The following is a 19,501-nucleotide window of genomic DNA, read 5'->3' on the forward strand; positions in this document are numbered from 1 at the left end:
TCCAATCGATCCAGTCACGTTTTTAATTGAAAACATACATAGTTTGTATATGTTAAAAAAAGATCATTTGCATGGAAGGAAGAGCCCATGAAAGTATGTTTGAGAGTTCTTCCCGACACCTGGGCACAGAAAAAGTTTGGGGAATGATTTTGTGTGTATCCACTGTGTATTTGTTTCTTTTTCATCAATGTACGTCAGAGATGTGAATGCAAATAAAGAGTGCTATGCAGGCTAATTAAATCAATGCCTCTGTGGAAGAACTTAGTTTCTGGAATTGCTCTTGTAAATCTGAGATGTAAACAAAAACCTAGTTATTTTTATATCGTTTCCCTTTGCCTCATGTACGTGATTCTGGAAGTTGGAGAGTTATATGTTTATGCCTCTTTTTATAGCAGAATATTTGTGTGGCTGAATTTTTATTGAAGCATAATTCCTGGTTTCCTTAAAGCTGAGCAAGGCTACTGTACAGTGAGAGCACACATTAAGTTGAGTTGCTGTGAAAAGCTGTTCATTTTAAAGCTGTCAAAGCAGCAAATTGTCCTGAAGTGTTTCTTCATTAAGAGTTGCTTGCTGCTTTTGTAAAAATGGCTGCTTCAGCCATGGAAAGTAAATGGGGACCTTTTCCTGAAAGAAGGATGTGCAAAGAGCAGCATTTAGGCCATGGGACCTTACTGTCCCTCCTCCTCCTCCCCGTGCCTAAGTTGGGATGATGCAGGTACCACTGCATTTTGTTCTTTTTCATTTCACCTGTGTGCTGAGATCAGCAGCCTCCAGAGGCTCCTTTTATCTAAGGTCAGCTTTAGTTTGTTCTTTCGTGGTTGTTTGAAGCTTCGTCATAGACTATGAGCTCATTGTGCTGGTTGCTTTAAATGTAGAACACAAAGATACTGCCTGTCTTAAAAGTTTAGGGTCTAAATGGGCTCTACAGTTACGGATATAGCCCTTGCTTTCATTCAGCGTGAAAATCCATGTCTTCAGAATAAACCTATTTGCTAGTGAATTCCCACATAATAATAAAACCTACTGTTTGTGAGGAGTGTAGCTTCCATGGTGTGAATAATCAGACCCACTTCTGTTGGAAGTGTGAAAACTCCCTTTTTAACAGCAAAGCATTTTGAAAGCAGAGCCCAGAAGCATAGGTTTTGTAGAGGTAAACTTGTCTTTTAAGGCTTCCTGTTCATTTTGGATGTGCTTAATGCTGCTTACCTCTCTCTGATTTTTCTTTATTTTTTTTAACTGCTCTCCGCAAAAGCAACCATTGTAGACTTGGCCCTGATACAGTCTAGAGGGCGAGCACAGGTCTTCAGAGTTACAGATTGTTTCCAATACTTTTTTTCTTTATAAACTAAGGGCAGGACTGTACACGAGATCTCTGTTATTGTATTTGTTCTTTGTACTCATGCACTTGTTGACTGTTTTACAAGCCAGTAACGTAGTAGCCACAGGCTAGGAAGCTTGCCCAGAAATCTGGCATATTTAATTAGTGCTAGTAAACAAGCAGAGTTTCAAATTTAATTTTTCCTTCTTTAATTCCTATAAACCTCAAGCCATTTAAAACTTAATTTTGACACTAGTTTCGTTTATGCTGTTGGATAATACTGAAACAGTCCACAACCACAGAAGGAATAGTACCACTCTCTTCCAAGCAAGAAGGGAATAGTTGTTTTGTTTTAATACTACTTGAGGTTGCCGTAAAACTGTAAATGATAATCTTCAGGTCACCCACTACCCATTTTCTTTTTCTTTCTGCTAGGCTAAGTGTTTCAAGATGGGGAAATGGTCCTGCCGTGGCTTTAGCCTTGTAAAGGAAAAGGACTGGGTTTGTTGCCATTTTGGTCTTTGTACAGAGAGCTGTTCTAAGAGCAAATTATGGAGGCATCTGAACTCTGTTGTTTGCCATAGGCAGTTTATTGCTTCTAGGCTGTGACGTTTAACTCACTACCCCAGCAGGCACAAGCAACACAGGGTTCAGTTGCCATCTTCATTCTTGATTTTTCAATACCAGTTCATGATCAGTGATAGAACTGGTTCTGTACTACTGCTTTCATTGTTAGGGTTTCTCAGTCAGCAGTAACCATCACAAGGAAGAAGGTTAACCAACTGCTCCAAGTACGCCTTTGGCTAGTTTGGGTCAGGTGTCCTGTCTCTGCTTCCTCCTGGCTTCCCATGCTCCTCCTCACTGGCAGAGCATGAGACTGAAAAGTCCTTGATCAGGGTAAGCAATACTTAGCAACAACTGAAAACATCAGTGTTATCAGTGTTGTTCTCAGGCTAAAGTCGAAAACACAGCACTGCACCAGTTACTAGGAAGGACAAAAATGATTGCTACAGCTGAACACACGACACCATTTCACTGCACTGAATTTGCCAGGATTTTCTTCTGTCCTCTACAATATTCTAATTGCCGTATTACCACTGTCTGGAAGGAGTGAAATTGCTTCAGCCCAACCTCAAGGTCCTAATAATGAGTGAAAGATGAGAACGATTTTTAGAAATCAGCTCTGTCTTCATTGCAGTGTACGGTTTTGTTCAGTTGGGCTTAATCATAGAAATCTCTGGTTGGAAAGGACCTTAAGATCATCTAGTTCCAAACCCCCTGCCATGGGCAGGGACACCTCACACTAAACCATGCCACCCAAGGCTCTGTCCAACCTGGGCTTGAACACCGCCAGGGATGGAGCAGTCACAACTTCCCTGGGCAACCCATTCCAGTGCCTCACCACCCTCACAGTAAAGAACTTCCTCCTTATATCCAATCTAAACTTCCCCTGTTTGAGTTTGAACCCGTTACCCCTTGTCCTGTCACTACAGTCCTTAATGAAGAGTCCCTCCCCAGCATCCCTATAGCCCCTCTTCAGATACTGGAAGGCTGCTATGAGGTCTCCACACAGCCTTCTGTTCTCCAGGCTGAACAGCCCCAACTTTCTCAGCCTTAATGCTGTTGTGCTCCAACTTTAGCATCCAACTGAAAACATTTAGGTGTGAGCTCAGTTTCTTACAGTAATACGAAGGAGCAACTTCTGTTATAGCTATTAACAGCTCTGGAAATTTTAAATCATGAGTAATCTGGTCTGACCAAAACCTAATCCAGTGTGGTTGTAGCCACTGTAATTACTTGTTTAAAAAAATGCAAATTTGGACTTTGGGTGGATGTTCAGCTCTTCTTGTGGTAATGATAGATTTTTCCTACTTTATTTTTTTCCCTTGGTACTTACGTTCATCATAAAATCATGGAATGGCTTGGATTGGAAGGGACCTTAAAGATCATCCAGTTCCAACCCCCCTGCCATGCATTCATCCCATGGTATTTCTAATGGTGTTTTGTAAAATGCCAGTTAGCCATTAGAAGAATTAATCATAAAGTTCTTCTGGGTTGAAAAGACAAGAGGCATCTGCAGGTGGCTTCAGTCTGACTTCAGTTTGCTTTGGTTTTAAATTCTGCTGTTGCTCTGTGAAAAGAATGCTACATTTTCTAACTTTAAGGCTTTGTTTTAATGTTCTTATTTGATACTGTGAAAATATTAGCTGATAAATAGTATAGGTTCTTTTAAACTAGAAAAGAAAACAAGTATCTCTGTATTTCTTGTGTGATGTTCCTGTTATTTGTGGTATTTTTCACTGCAGAATCAGGCTGTGCTCTAACGCTGATAATGTCCCAAGCTCTGACAGCTCTCTCTGAAATCTCATGGCTCAAGGTTAATGTTGCCTTAAATCCAGGCTAGCATGTGTCTGAGGATATATCTGGATCCATGAGCTGAGTCATGACTTCAGCGTAGCCAAGTGGAGAAATCCCCTTTGTTTTTCTTTAGGAAAATAGGATTCATCAAGTCTGGCTGCTGCTACCTTAGCATAGTTTCCCCTAAAATGTGTTTTTCTTCTATGTACCCATTCAGATGTGGAGCAGCCTGTATCCTGGCACTCACAGCCAGGTTCCCTCTGCAGTGGTGGCAGAGCCAAGTTCTGTGCCCACTTTTAACTTCTGCCTGAGATAAATCTGTTTTCGTTATCTGATTAAGTATTTGATACTTGCAGTTGGTGAGATCTTGTCAGGGTGAAGCATGGTTTCTGTGTTGCCAGATGCTGGTGTCCAGGTTTTGGTGGAGTTGAGATGTGAATAGATATGACTATAAAAGCTTATCGTGAGTGAGGCAGAAGCAGTAGGTTCCTGGGGGAAATCAAAAGGAAACATGGGTCAAAGCATCAGCTGAGGAAACTATGGGCCCTTGAGGAGCAGGAGCTAAGTATAACTCTCTTGCAGTAGATGAAGGAAATGAGTGTTGCCTGATTTAGTGCAGCAGACATCCTACGTGGGCTGGATTTGGGTAGGTTTTGGTAATTTAAACTGTAACACTTGAATTTTTCCCGTCCTTGTATTCAAAGCTCATGTATTTGTACTTTTGATACTGTAAGTGCTTGGAGGAGCTAAATGCTGCTTTGTCTAACACACAACATGTATTGCTCTTTTCTCTCCCTCCTTTCTTTCTAACCCTGATGACTTTCTAACCCTGACGGACTCCTGTCAGGTTGTTCTCCAGTCCTGTGAAATTTAACTGCTTTGAATGCAAGTATCTTCTAAAGAAAGACTCACAAACATATACCATGCATCATAAGAGCCCTTTTGCTGTTCAGGTGAAGAGCCTAACAAAGTGAGTGATCAGGTATGGCCTATGCACAGTAACAGGTTTAAAGAGGGATTTTTAACATAAACTGGAGGTACAGCGGTGAGTGATTTTTCATGAGGTACCTGGAAGGCCACAATGGGAAACCCAAAGGTGTGTGTGACAGCCTGAGTTTGTCCTGCTTCTGGGCCCTGTAAAGTAAAAAGGAAACACTTATAATGCTTATTTTGACTTTGGGGTTTTTTTTGCTCCTGCTTTTACTTGCAATTTAAGGTTGGGGGAGGCAGGATTTCTTTTTGCCTGTGGGTTTTAGTAGTCCAGAGGTAAGCCATTACCTTAAATTCCTAGATTTTGCAGATCGTAGATGCTAAATAAAACCAACTTCACCTGGGAGGTTCGGGGTGTCTTTGGAGCTTTATCAAACAACGCTGTGATCAGCCAGCCACACTGCCGAGTACTGGTTTTGTTTGCTGTTGAGTCTAGGCCAGTAACACAAAGAAACTGTGGCAGCCTTGCTGTGTCGAAGCTATATATTGCTAGTGACCTACAGCTCTGACCTAGTATTTAGTTTCACTGTTTCCCATGCATTTACTGTAATTATTTGATTTAAGAAAATATATCATATGTCTACTGCATAGCCCTTTGGGAACTGGCATAGGAGGGATCAGCAGGAACTGCTGTTCTTCAGTAGCCTCTGTACAATCCTCCAGCTTCAGATGTTCGCTTAAAACTTGTTCCTCTTACGTGTTGTCATTCTTTCAGCCCCAGTTATTTTAGGGAACAATTATTTACTAAGGTGAATTTCCAGGAAGCAAAATGAGCTGAAAATTGGAAGTGATTAGGGTTGCCAGGTGCAGACTTTGAGCTCTTTCTCCTTCTTTAGCAAAGAAAGCATTTCCCAAAGCTTGATTAAATCTCTTAAATCACAGTTTAGCCCAGCATAAGAAAAATAAGCTCCAGTACCAGATCTGAACCAAGTGACTAAGCCATGTCCCGTTGTGTTGGAATTGAATTGGTTATAGTGCACAATAATCTACTTTATTGTCATCCCAGCCTTAACTGTAGTATAAGATGATTACATTGAATGTGTATAATAATAAGGCTTACACTTTGTATATACTGCTTTAAATATTTTGGCAGACCACAGAAAGAACCTTTACGTGCAAGGCTTGATTAATCTTTTTCCTCTGTGTATAGAACAAGTAGCTGCCAGAGCTCAAGGGTAAAACCTATTAATAATGTCTCTGGCAGTCCCCGCCCTCCTTCACAGTGTATTCTCTTCTATTCACACCAACTCTGGACTTATTAGTCATTTTGGTCTCTCTCTTTTGCTTTCCCAGTTTCTACATGGCAGTTGGGGTATTCTAGCAAGTTTGAATCTAGTATGAAAGTGTCTAGTATAAAATACTTGCATGAGCTCTGTTTTTCCAGTGGCAGGGAAAGAGAAAAGGAGCAGGGGTGTTGTGGGGAGCCCGGCCCCAGTGTTATTTCCTACAGCTGTTAACATTCAGAATGGCAGAGAGAACACCCTTAGAACCAAGTTTAGGGAAATGCTTTCCCTAGCAGCTGTGTCTGGCATGCTCCCAGGGGGATGCACGTGCATCCATCGATGTGGCCATCACCCCCTCGGGAGCACTCCTCGGGCTTGGGGTGGGTGAGGAATAACTGTTGTCTCATTTTCATATGGGGAAGCTGAAGCAAGGCAAAGGAAAACATTTTATATCAAGTCCTGAGGTGGGTTTGCTGTGCAGCCATCAGCGCCCTTACTGTTCAGCATCAGCGTCAAGAGAGATGTTAATGTTAAAGTACAGTGTTGGTGCCAAGATAACAATTCTTTCTATGGGAGGTCACACTGGCTTATTGTAAACCATTACTGACCTTGAACTAATATTAATCCTGAGTTCTGACTGCTAACCTATACTTTTCATACAAGAGAAAATGATTTAATCTTTGGCTTTCAATAAAAGTTGGTCCCTTTACCAAGAAGTTTTCAGCATGTTTTCCTCAGAAGTAGGTTCAAAGCTTGTATTATAGTCTCATGAGTATATTAATATAATACAACAAAGACAAATGGCAGTGGTGAAGGTTTTGAATGAAAAATATTTATTAATCGGAAGGCTTTCAAGCAACTTAGGTCACTAGATCAGTAAAACATTTTCATGTGGAAAGTACTTCCCATTCCTGATGTGGCTTCTCTTTAGAAGCAGCAAGCATGAGGATGGATCGTGGATCCGTGGGTGGTCACCAGAGCTGCCTCTGGGCAGTGTTTGCCAGCTCCTCAAGGGATTAAAGTGCACCTTGCCTCCCTGTCTCTGTAAATAAGGTTGTAACAGAACTGCAGGATGGGAAACACTGAGGGGGTGCTTCTGAACTGGGAAACAGAGGTCATGGTCATGTTGTAAGACACCTTGCAGTAGCCTATGTTGTCTTGAAATCTTGGGCTATTGCTTTTCTGTGCCCCCTTCCTCTCCATGCTAGCTCTCCCACATCACCGAGGTATCCCTCTAGCCAGAACTGAACCACCTGAGGAGCAGCACCCTCTAATTAAACGGTGCTCTCCCTCCTCTGGAGCCCTGCAGCAGAGGGGTGCAGGACAGAAAGGAGCAGGGGGTCCTGCAGTGGGGCCCTGGCCTGAACTGATACAGCTGCTGCAGATCAGCCCGGAGGTGGCAGCATTTCACTGGTGGGCAAAGGAGCCCTGGGATACAGTGGGGACATTCATTTGGCTGAGTGCTTTGGGATCTTTTTGACCAAAAGCACTGTGTAGAGAGAGAGAAAAAGAAAAAAAACCTTAAGGTCATAAGGTGTCTGGGATTTCTGAAGAGCCAACGTAACAGTGGTCTTTTATTATTAGTGAGCTTACAGCCAAGAGCTGTCCCGTAAATGAGCAATGCGATTTAGAGACTATTTTTTTTTCCTTTAAAAGTAGGAATGCTTGAGACATTAAAGGTGGTCTGGCAGCTTTTGCTGTGAGACTTCTCTTCGTGTTGATCTGTACACTGGCTCTGCATCAATGTGAGAGCACCGCCTCCATGCAGGCAGTCAGGGGTCAGCACTGGGTGTTTGAACTGGATGGCACGCTTCTTCACGCAAGGATACGGTTCACAGTGTGAGGGACATGAAGAATGCAGCAGACTTTTTGGCTACATGGACTATGTGAGCTACAAGCAATTAATTAGAAAAGAAATGAGCGTGGACTGCATAGTTCACACTTAGCGTGCTGTTATTTACTTATTTTTGGGGGATGGGAAGGAAAAGTAACTAATACCTGGTAATTCAGGTGGATGTAATTCAGATATTGATTCAGGAGCCAGGTTAATAACAGGTATGATAGGATTTTTATTGTGTTATTGCCCAGATTAGTGTTACAGTACAGACAGCCTTAGGTCCTTGAACTTATTTGAAGACCTTCATATTTTCCGTCAACAGCTGTATGAAGTTAAAGGGAAAGAGGCCATGGGATTTCTCTTTCTCAGCTAGTTTATTTGTGAGGTGGTGAGGTTAATGTGGCAATATCCCATGCTTAGTAGAGAGGCTTTTTGGCTTTAAGCATTGTGTGTGCTCCCTTCAGATTTATGATTTTGACCCCAGCCTGGCATTATCGCACTGTCAGTGGGAGTGCAGGACTGGTTTGAACCTCCAGCTCTTGGTGGTAATCTCTCTTAATTAGTTTACCGTTGAAACAATTGTCCCTCTTTTTGCCTTTAAACAAGGGAAGTTTGCTCTATCAGTGGTTGATTTCCCTGAGGGAGGAAATCCTGAGAGGGGTTATCAGGCAGAGAAAAGCTCTGGGCTCCACTTTCAAAGCACTGCCATGTATGAAGCATGCATCAATCCTGTTAGTACTGCTTATTATTTCACAATGGCGTGTCAGGAATTACGGGCACAGACCTTTCTAAGGACTCTTGCAGACCTTTATGCACTCTCATCCCAAGTCAGGATTTTGTGGAATTATGTGCTAATAAAAGCTAATTTTACACATTAAATTGCATTCTTTGAAACTGCTCTTTTAATTGCTGATCTTTCCCTGACTTCTCCAAAGATCTCTCATTGTCGACTTTCTGCCAGGGAGCCCTCCATGCCTCATCATTAGGCCTAAAATCTGCCATCACTTAACATAACACACAGGGCTTACAACTGGGAGCAGCCCCCTCCCTTGCATGGGAGCACAGACAATAATAGACACTATAGTGGCAGCGCCAATGGGAGTTTTACCATGTATTTTAATGACTTGTGCTTGATTACATTTGCTAGATTGAACCGAAGTTCATTTAGTAATTGGTATGATTCTTAGAGGGTTCACATTTGACATTCCTCGCTCATTAAAGAGCTCCAACAATGGCTGTTACAACTTTCATCTCAACGGTGACCCTCTCAGATACATATCCAGTCTTTCTTTTGATAAACCACCCATCCCTGCATTCATTAACACTTAACCATCTGCAGCCAGCCTCTCCTAGTACCTTCTCCCTTGCTTTGATGATATAATTAAAAGCCTCCTGTATTATCTCCCTCAGAGGGAAAAGTTTAGGTGCGTCAGCTCTCAGCACATGCATTGTTTGTTATTTGATTCTGTCTGTATCAGCTGTTCCTAGTGACAGACTCATTTTTCATATGGTGTAAAGATTAGCTGATGGAGTGGGAGATCAGAGGCATGAGAAGGGAGTGTGGCTTTCGATATTAGTAACCAGATGCTCATTTGAAATGGTGATGGAGTTTGCTGTTATCTGTTAGATTATTTGGTTCCTTTGCTTGTACCTGAAGATAAACTGGTTTAAGCATTAAGTCAATGAAAATTAGCATCGTCTTTAGTGGCTTGTTATGATAGAGTGCTCTTATCAGTCTGGTTTAGTGTGGCTATTCTCTCCTGCAGTCTGGTTTACAGAAATCGCAGCTTTGTTTATGCATGTGCCCAAACTTGCCTGTTTGACCTTTGAAGCTGTGATTATAATATTAATCTATGGGACTATTCTGTTGCAAATCACTTAGGTGGTCTGTGCTTCAGAGGATTTTCATTGTGGGACCTCCCTCTTGTCCAGCATGATGTTCCGTTATTGTTAGTATATTCTACATTGAAAGCTAACTCAGGGTGGTGTTTCAGTACATCTTGTTGTCTGGCTGGGTTTTGTGGGGGGTTTTTTGTGTGTGATGGAGCTGCAGCGAGGATAGCACTGTGCTACTGTCTATCCACTTGCACTGATTTTGTATAACTGTTATAAAGTTGCTTAGCTACAGAAAAGCTTGGTACAATACTTCTATGCAGATACAAACTTCAGCCTTCAAATCCTCAGTGTCCTGTGGTGTAGCTAAATAGCGTTATTCCAGTGCGCAGGTGGGGAGACTGGATGTGTGAAAGCCACACAGACACTGGCAGCAGAACCGGCATTTATTGAGGAGTTCTTGTTTCACCCTCTTCTGCTTGATGTATCTGCCCCTTGCAGCCTTCCCCTGCCTTGTGTTTAAGGAGGATTGCAGTAGATCTTGGGTAGGGAGAGAAGAACCTGGCATTCTGGCACTAAAGAAACTGTGTCCTGTTTGTCATCTTCAAGTTAAGAATTGGGTTTTTTCCTCCTATTTTCCCCTCTCCTTCCCATGTCACATCCATTTATTTTTTTTTTACATATTTCTTGCCTTGTTCCATTGTTTTGTTCATTTTCCCAGCTTGCATCCTTGCTCCATTTCTTTCCATTTGTCCCTTTCACCCATTTGAATAAACTATTATATTCATTATATAAATACAAGGGAGCTCTTTCCTCAAGAGAAGGTAGGAAAATTCTCCCCCTCATAAATACACAAAATGTGGAAACCATCCTCAGGAGGCAGAGCAGGAGGGAGTCTGCTGACTTCCAACTGCAAGACCTCATTAAAATTAGTGGATTCCCTAACCTCTTTGCATAAGGAACATTGCTATTTGGGCTGACTTCCACAGCAACATCTGGGCCACTGATAGCATCAGTACTGGAGCACTGCTAGGTGAGCTCATGTTTTGTTAATGAAGTAATCTACTGAAAGTGCATAGATCATTTTTTAGTACCACATACTTTTCTGCAAAGTATCGTACTACTATTATAGGAGCTTTCCTTTGCAAGTGGGACTTCAGGAATTTGTTATAGTTAATATGCTTAGCTTGAGCTGAATGGTATGCTTGAGAAATGCCACCTCAATTATAAAATGTTAAGACTTAAATACTTTGGTAGTTCAGTGCATTGGTTGAGAAATACACTGAAAAATGGAGGAAAACCAAAGGAGGAAAAAATGAAAACTGAGACAATTTCAGGTGTGGATTAAAATTTCTCTCCTTAATAGCCTCTGGACTATGAGTGCAGGTACAGCCCAGTGTAGTCCCTGACTGTTGTGTTTTGTCTTTTTTAATATGCAAGCTAAATATTCTTAGATTCTAAGCCACTAAATATGGCTTTTCTGTCCTGAGAAGTAGTGGTGAGTGTTCAGACCACCAGAACACTCTCAAATGAGGCTACAGGTGTGTGGAAGGAAAAGTAATACTGGCATAAAATATCCATCTGCTTTAAGACAGGTTCCAAAAGGGGTTCTGCTATCTTAAGAGCAGAGAATCCATAAAGAGCATAGGAGTAATTGATGAGTCTTTTTGATATACAATTTGGTTCTTAAAGTATTGAAGCTATTGGAGATCTCTGAGTTTCTGAAATACTAACCTGCCACTGGTCTGAAAGCAAAGACTTCCGTGTTTGCTGTTGTTTGGCTAACGATGAGTGAGAACTATTCTGATCTTTTCCACCCCACTGGGCTGCATAGGCAGCTGCTTTGTAGTTGAGCTGTGGCAGTCATTTGTAATGTGTACTGCAGGAAAGGTGAGCAGACCCCATCTCCTTCCCCTATTCCCCTCCAGGAAGTGTTGGAAAAAATACAGTAGTGTTGTTGTGTTTGCTAGCAGAACAAGCACAGCCTTGCATATTAAGGCAGGCACTTAGCCAAAAGCTTTGAATTATTGTACCCTGACATTACCCACTGTAACTTTTAGCACTCTGGGCCCATTACTTTGGCTTCCTGCCCAGTAATGCGCAATTTCCACTTACATGAGAAGATGTAGCAGGAGTAATGACTCCTTGGAGGAGGTGTTTTCTTTCACAGCAGATCAGCCTAGGGCCAGCAGGTGTAAGTTTATAGACACAGTCCAATAATGGCAGCCTGCGCTGTTCTCTTTATTCCAGCAGTAGATGTAAAGGAACAAATCTTCCTTTGCACGCTTTTCACTATCCACTGACCTAAGCGCAAAGGCAAGCTCTTGTAAATGGCTGTGCAAAGCTACATGATTTTCCTTTTTTCTTTTCCAGGCACCCTAGAATGCACATCAGAACAGGGCTGATGGATGCCCATCTCTACTGTCTGAAGAAATACGTGGTAGACTTCCTTGTAGAAAACAGGTAAAAAACCCAAGCAATACACAAGGTCGTAGCAGTTGTTTGCATTGACATATGGTTCTTACCAGAGCTTTTAAGGGAAGATTTGTTTCTTTAAACTGGATAGCATAAAATAGAAATGTGGAAGAAACCAGTTTTCAAAATGCTTTAACTGCACTAAAAGGAATACCAAACATTATGTATGAGATTCTTATTCGACCTTTTTTTAAAAGAAAGTCTCTAATAACAGCATAAGTGATATTTTTGCCTCTTTTCTTCATCTGTCCTTTTCCTAATGTATTTGTGCTTTTTGGCTGCTCGTTTCACCAGGGCTCCCCCATTGTTAGGGCTGTGAATACATTTCTGACCTTTGATTTCCCCCACCACAGTCTGTTTTAGCCTTTGCAATCACCTCTTCTCTCCCCCCTTCACATCCACCACCACTGCAGGTGGGCTATCTCTGTAGCATCCTATGTTTTTAGCTTGTGACGTTCCTCTGTCAAAACTCCGAGACCACCCACCGAGAGTAAGAAAAACATCCATTTATGGAAGTGGAGAAGGATCTTAGCTATAATATTTCATGAAACAGATGAAAAAAAAACCCTGTTTATCTTTAAAAAACAAACAAATGGACAACCCCCCTCACAGTAAGCAGTTTTGGAATGATGTCCTATTCCTAGACTTTTTGCAGCACTCTCATGTCCATTGCATATATTGACTGCTCACTGAGTTCCCAAGAGTTTTTCTCTCCTTTTAAGATGAAAGATAAAGAGGCTAAGTGTTGTGTTCATAGTGCTTTTCCTTAGCAGATAAATTGACACGTGAAAAAGCACTGAGGAGGGGAGATTTGTGTTAGTCTCCACCATATACAAATACGGTGATACAGCTGGATAAATGATTAAAGGAGCTCTTCCAGAATGAGGTGCTGTGAGTGAGTTGAAATGTACTGGAAAAACTGTGTTAACCCCTAGTGCAATTTCTTAGCATGCACAAGAATAAAGCTTATCCGATACTATGACTGGCACATGGGGACATTGTACAAGTCATTTTAGTTCCTATTTGTGCATGGGCACGTGTGAAAGGTGAGAAAGCTTCAGGAGCAGCAGATTCTTCAAATCTGGCATAAACCATTTATTCAGCGTATTTTAGAAAGTCTGTGACAGCTGGGACTTCCTGTATTTCCTGTGGTAGCATGAGGGAGTGCTTACACCTTGTCTCATAACAACATGGACTCGTTTCTTGAAATCGTACCCCTCTAGTTTTGCTGGGATTAGACATTTCTGGAATATTAGATGTTTCACACATCCAGGGTTCTTTACCATGGTACTTCATGCTGTTTTGAATTTAGATCATTATGTCTGTGGGACAAGGACAGCCTTTGTTAGACATGCCGCAGTGTGTGGCACAATGAGGCCTCTAAGCGCAGATAGTGGTAACTTCAGATTTCAAAGCTTTATGCTATTTCCATTGAAACTGGTCATACCTTGGCTTTGCCAGTGGTGGGATTTCACCTTGTGTTAACCAAAGTCAGCAGAGTGAAGTCCTGCTCTGAATTCTCCCAGTTGTCCCCAGGTTTTCCTAGAACAAGTCTACTGACCTTTTGCAAGCATGACCAGTTGGTTTTCTTGTTTTCTATAGAGAGGTCATTCTCTGTCTTCACTGTTTCTTGAAGCTGTGCTGCTTGTCTGTGATACTTCCATGACCAATACATAATTACAGCAGCTAGACAGCATTTCTGAAGATCTGATAGCAACATCTGGCTTACTAATGGCAAGTAGCTGCTTCATTCTCCTTATTACACACATGCTGCTTATTGAGGCAATTGAGAGTCAATTGCAAGTAATGTGCTTAACTGGCAAATCTGAGGAATGGGACTTTTGCCATGAGGAATAACTTGGGCTTTTCAGGCTTCTGGCATCAGTGGGCATTTGCAGCTTGTTTTTCTTCCCTGAGGAAGGGGAGGACAGCGCATATCCAAAGATCTTTCCATGTTTGGCAGCAATATGCGAGGACTTTTGAAAGACCCTGTGGAATAATTTTTGCCTCAAAAGCACTGACATCTACATAATTGTTTGGGTTTAAGAATTCTTTTCAATACTTTTTTTTTTTAGTCTAGAGAGAGCCTATGGTAAGATTTTGCCTCTCTGCAATTCCGCACCAGGACTGGAGAAGCTCAGATGCCTTGTTTAAGTTGTGTGTGTTTAAAACTAACAGCAGGGACTGAAGCGAACAGTGAAGCTCTTGTGCAGTGCCAGGAAGTACTGACACAGTGTACTTCCTCAATATTACAATATTTACATTGTGTTAATATTTTAGCAGTGGGGTTTGATGGCAGGCAGAACACCTTCTTTCATTGTTTGTAGCTCAGTGAAGCATTTACATTTTTTTCAGGTTTTATTTTGACATTCCAAAGCAGAAAAGATGTTGCCCAGCAGTCGAAAATTCAGGTCCGACAGCTGGCAACAGCTCGCTCTTTTTGCAGAGGAATATTATGATTATTTTTCAGGTCAAAGAATTACATTAAAACTAATGTGATTGTGTTGCTTCAGATGGGATAAAAGCCCAGTGTAGTCCCTGCTTAGCTGCAAAGATGTGGCAAGAACAAGCTCTTCCCAAGTGAGAGTAGTTTGTAGCTACACCTGTAAATTACATTCCTCCACTTCAATATATGCATTGTAGGTAAAGTCCAAAGGAATTAACAACTAATACGAAAACAGGGAAAAGAGAATGTGAAATTGCTAAAGCTTTGGTTTACCCAAGTGTAGGAATCTTGCTTTAAGATTTGGGACAACTTTTGTCATATGACGCATCTGGAAAAAGGCTGAATTTGTTGTTCAGCCTCAGAATGAAGTTGAGGTTTTACCAAGGTTTTATCACCAGCTTGGCCACTGTGTTGCTTTGTGGTACTAGACAGGTCCCTTAATTTTTCTATGCGCTTGTTTCCTTTTCTGGGTGGGATTGTTTGGAGAATAATCAGTGTTTGGCAGCAGTGAGATTCTAATATGAGAGATATTAGGAAAGGTCAAAATACTGTTCAGGAGTCTGTAACTGAGTTTGTAGTCCTTTAATACGCTTTAATGAACGAATTTAAAAGGACTGAATAGTAGATTCTCCTGTCTGAGGTCTTATTGCACTGTAGTAAACCAAACAAATTCTTGAGTTTTAAAAAGCAGAGACTGCTGGTGCCTTTTGCATAAGTCAGAGGAAATGGTCTGCTTATGAGACCCCCTCAAATATGTATGTCCAGACATACAAATATGTATGTCTTACCCTGTCCAGATGTACCAAGGTCAAACACTCATGGTTCCACAGTGCCTTGAGGAACAACTGAAGAAATTCTTGCCCCTGGCAGTTTGTTATTCCCTGCAGCTGGCATTTATTCCTTCCCTTCTCTCCCCACTCCCGCATTACTGGGCAGGTTATCTGAGTGCTGTTAATCAGCTCCAGTGGCAGCCTCTGCCAGGGGTGCCAGTTTGAGCACTCAGAGCTCTGCCCTGGGATGGACATCCACCGTGTTGATGACTTCAGGGTCTGTTCCCACTAGCTTCACAAGAGGTCACAGACCATACCCTGCTGCCAAACAGATTCATCCCATTGGAACAGGGACCGTGACCTCAATGTGAACAAGCAGCAGCTTGTCTGGGATGAATTTTCTGCTGATTATAACTATGTCTGGGGGGTTTTGTGCAGAGACCTTTGGTTCTTCCCCAGGTTCCTTTCTGCATCAATGAAGTTAGAGTTGCAGAGGTTGGTCTTGGTTTGGCAGATGTAAGGAAGTTCCTTACTGTGAGGGTGGTGAGGCACTGGAACAGGCTGTCCAAAGAAGTGGTAAATGCTCCATCCCTGGCAGTGTTCAGAGCCAGGTTGGACAGAGCCTTGGGGCTGCATGGTCTAGGGTGAAGGAGGTTGGAACTGGATGAGTTTAAGGTCCTTTTCAACCCAAACCATTCTATGATTCTCAGTTGTATCACATCTTTGCACAAGAGGGAGGTGAGATCTCCCTCTATTCAGGCTAGAGCATTTCTTTCCTAAACACCTCCTTTTCCAGAAAAAAACTAACCTGAGGATATTATAGGTGCTGCACTTTGTGGCAGGGGAAGGCAGGTGTGTGTGTTTCAGGAGCTGCTCTGGCAGCACAGATAGGGATAGTTGAAGGTGAACACCTGCACCACCCTATGAACTGCACACTATTGCTGTTCTTAGAGCGATCCTTACTTGAGCTGAGCCAGCAGGCTAGACAGCAGCAGAGGCTGGAGCTGGCTGGGGGCACGGCTCCACCCCGCAGCTGGCGGGCCTCACACCCCTGGGGCCTGGGGTGGCAGCCAGCACAGTAGCCAGTCCCTTTTTTTGGCACTCTCCTGAGTGCTAGGTTGGAATCCTGCCTCGCTGCTGCATTCAGGGCGGATGGAAGAAGAGAGTCCTTATTCCCTTTCCCCTGTGAACTTCATCGGTAGGGGAGGGCAGGATCCAGGACTGTGCCTTGTGAGCCCAGCGTGCTGTACAGGCATGCACTGGTATTTCTTTACTGTGTGCTGACGGTTCACTTGCTAACAATCCCAGCAGAGCTGCTAGCAGAAGAAATGTCATCAAAGTGCAATTGCATGGTAGTTTGTGTTCTGTTTTTTCTATGGTGTTTCTAAAGCTCTAGCCTGGTGAAATAAGATACCTGATTTGGGGGAGAGCAATGGGGGGAGATAGATATAAAGCAGTCCCTTTCCCCTGCAATGTTTTTTAACAAGGAAGATTCAGTCTTGCTTTGAAATTTAAGTGTTGAAGATGTGTGCCTATATATCCTGTGTATATGCTTAAAAGTATGTGTAATATGCATTTATAATATAGGTATGCATGAATGGCATTGTGCCCACAGTCAGTTGTGCAGGCACAGATGACAGCGTTTGATATATGTGTAAGGATTTCACCCTTCTCACAGCTCAAGCCTGTAGATAACATGGAGGCTGCCATTTTCACCTCTCATTGAGGTAGACCGCAGTATCTGAAGCCAGATCAAGGCTGCCTAAAACAAAGCAGGATGTGGTCTTGCATATTAAGTAACCTCCCAAAAATCACTTTTGTCAAATTTCATCAGTGCAGAGCTTGTCATGAACATGCTAATCAATCCTTAGTTACAGGCTGGACACACAAAAAGCTTAATTTAAAAACACTAACTTTGCAAGGTTAAGCACTTGACTCTAAGGAAATGCCACAGCTGAGGCTCCCTGTGCAACCTTTTGTTTCTGTATGCACCACATATTATGGTACAGTCTCCAGTTACAAGACTCTCAAGTTTGTTTTGTTGGCTCTGTGACCATTGCTTCATCTGTTGCCTAAGATGCTCGCTGAAGGAGACACTGTTCAATGTATGTAACTTCTGAAGCTCAGGTGAAGGCCACTATCCTTACTTGCTCACTGTTTAAACCCTGTTCTGAAGATAAGGTAAATACTTTCCTTTTGGATTCTGTGTGCTCATCACTGATACTATAATGCTCTGCACACACTTCATTAACTATCTAGCACCCCTATTAGTGAAGCAGCAGTCTTTCCCCATTCTGAAAGTAGGAAACTAAGGTACACATGAGCTGAAGTTTGAAGCATCTTTGCCTTAAGTCTGCCATTTTTCAGACCTTAATGTTAATACAGAGGCTCTTAATGCTGAAAGAATCTTTACCATTGATGACAGCTGTCCAGGGCGACACACTAATCACGTCAAAAGCACACAATCAGTAGCAACTTGCAGAAAGCAGATTTATGTTCTGCATTCAGAATCTGTAAACTCCTCTGACAGAAAGGGATTAAAAAAAATAAAATCTGATCTTTTGGCATCATTCATTTGCCTTAAATATTAGCAGTTCTTTTCTCCTCTCTCAGCCCTCTTCCTTGTATATTTAGCACACATGTTCTAACAAATGAGGCAGGCATTCTTTTGCCTCATAACACAACCTTGATTCATCCCCAAGGCATAGTCCATCTTTACATAGGGTGACGAACAGATGAGATTGGGGAGAGAGAAAAAGTAGGTGTGTTTTTAAGGATTGTGGCATAATGTGTACATATGAGGTCTTAATTAAGGTTGTATAAACAACATAGTTTTAGCTTCTCTTAATTTGAGCACCCAAACTGTTACTGTGATGCTCTTTTAAGAGTATTTATTTTTATATGTGTGACACTTTTTGAATTAATAAGGCTGCTATGACTCTTGCTAATGGAGTAGCTGTTATCAGCATAGATTTATCACCTTTCAGGTCAGTCACCAGAAGGAGATGGGATGCTCTAAACTTGAAAGAATATCCAGCTCAGCCTCCGTAATCTTGGTCTGGAGCATGCTCTGTTTTCTTTCAGAAAGAGAGAGAGAACGGAGCATGCCCAGTGTAGAAGGACACAAAAAATGGAGCTGCAAAACAGGTCCCTTCCAAGCATGTGCAAACAGTGGGGTTTCAGACTCAGCTTGATGTAATATGGGCACTTTTTATGTTTACGAGTGTAACGCCCTGACAGAAGGACAACCTTGTGCCAGATTGCAGGCATGGAAGCATGTGAGCTTTTCAGTGGAGCAGCTGGAATATTTTTTTAACATGGACAAAACAAAGGGGTTTTTCTATAATTTTGTTCTTGAAAATAGTTGGGATTTTTGATGAAGCTATCAGAAAAGGCAAATTCAGCTTGAGGCAAACAGCTGGCACGGTAATTTCAGCCAAAACAGTTAAACTTTGGCAAAGTTTACAAACAGATGAAGACAGAAGCTCACAATAGGAAATGCTGGGTGAATTATCTATAGGTACCCCAATTCTACCACCTCTGAAAGTTAGTCATCTTGGGTTTTATGGAGGCAGATAACATCTGAACAAACACACAGTGGCATGGCTTCTCTGTTACGTACCAGAGTGACAACTGCATTTTCTAATGTAAGGAGATCTTTGGACTTTGTTTCAAAAGACTATGTTCATCTATCTAAAAGTGATGATACACATCTTCCTAATACATTAGAACTTTTCACATGCTTCTGTGTGTCTTTCTCCCTTTTTCCCCCTTCTTTCTCCTAAAAGCATGGTAAAATTTTTATAGTGTTTAGTAATGTGTTTTGCAAATAACCATTTTGTCCCAAATATAGTATTTCTGAATTGCTGGGTGTAGAAAAAGCCACTATTTCCCTTGTACAGTCACCTGGGAAACAAGCAGCTCTGTTTGTGGCCAGGAGGGATGATGTGTGGTACTGGAAAGGCAAGAATGATAAACAGCAGCACTGTGGTCTCTTCAAAAGGTTTGAGTAAGCATTCACAGTGCCTTGTCCTGGGAATGCTGAGTGCTGACATCTTGCTTGCCACCAGGGAAATCCACTTTCCCATCAGAGCCCTCCTCTCAGGGTGCACCCTGTGAGAGCCTGAGCTGGAGCTGAGGAAACAAATCAGTTCTTCTGCAGTTCCTTCAGTGCTGGAAAGCTGCCTTCCAGAATTTGCCAGTAGAGAAACTCTTCTCTGAACTGAGCAAATTTGCAGTAAGCTTCATAGC

General features: G+C 42.1%; 1 protein-coding gene across 4 annotated transcripts in view; it reads left to right on the forward strand.

Annotated features, from left to right (window-relative positions):
* EIF2B3 (eukaryotic translation initiation factor 2B subunit gamma) overlaps positions 1 to 19,501 on the forward strand; it is a 100,177-nt gene that overhangs the window by 37,556 nt on the left and 43,120 nt on the right. For all 4 annotated transcript variants that reach the window (XR_013957414.1, XR_013957415.1, XM_080623166.1 and 1 more), the window contains one exon: positions 11,933 to 12,022. Coding sequence is in view for 2 of the 4 variants with exons in the window: in XM_080623166.1 (XP_080479292.1) it covers positions 11,933 to 12,022 (90 nt within the window). In the remaining 2 variants the exon portion in view is untranslated. The remainder of the gene's footprint in view (positions 1 to 11,932; positions 12,023 to 19,501) is intronic.

This window comes from Psittacula echo (genome assembly GCF_963264785.1).
Source record: "Psittacula echo genome assembly, chromosome: 7".
Classification (NCBI taxonomy): Eukaryota; Metazoa; Chordata; class Aves; order Psittaciformes; family Psittacidae; genus Psittacula; species Psittacula echo.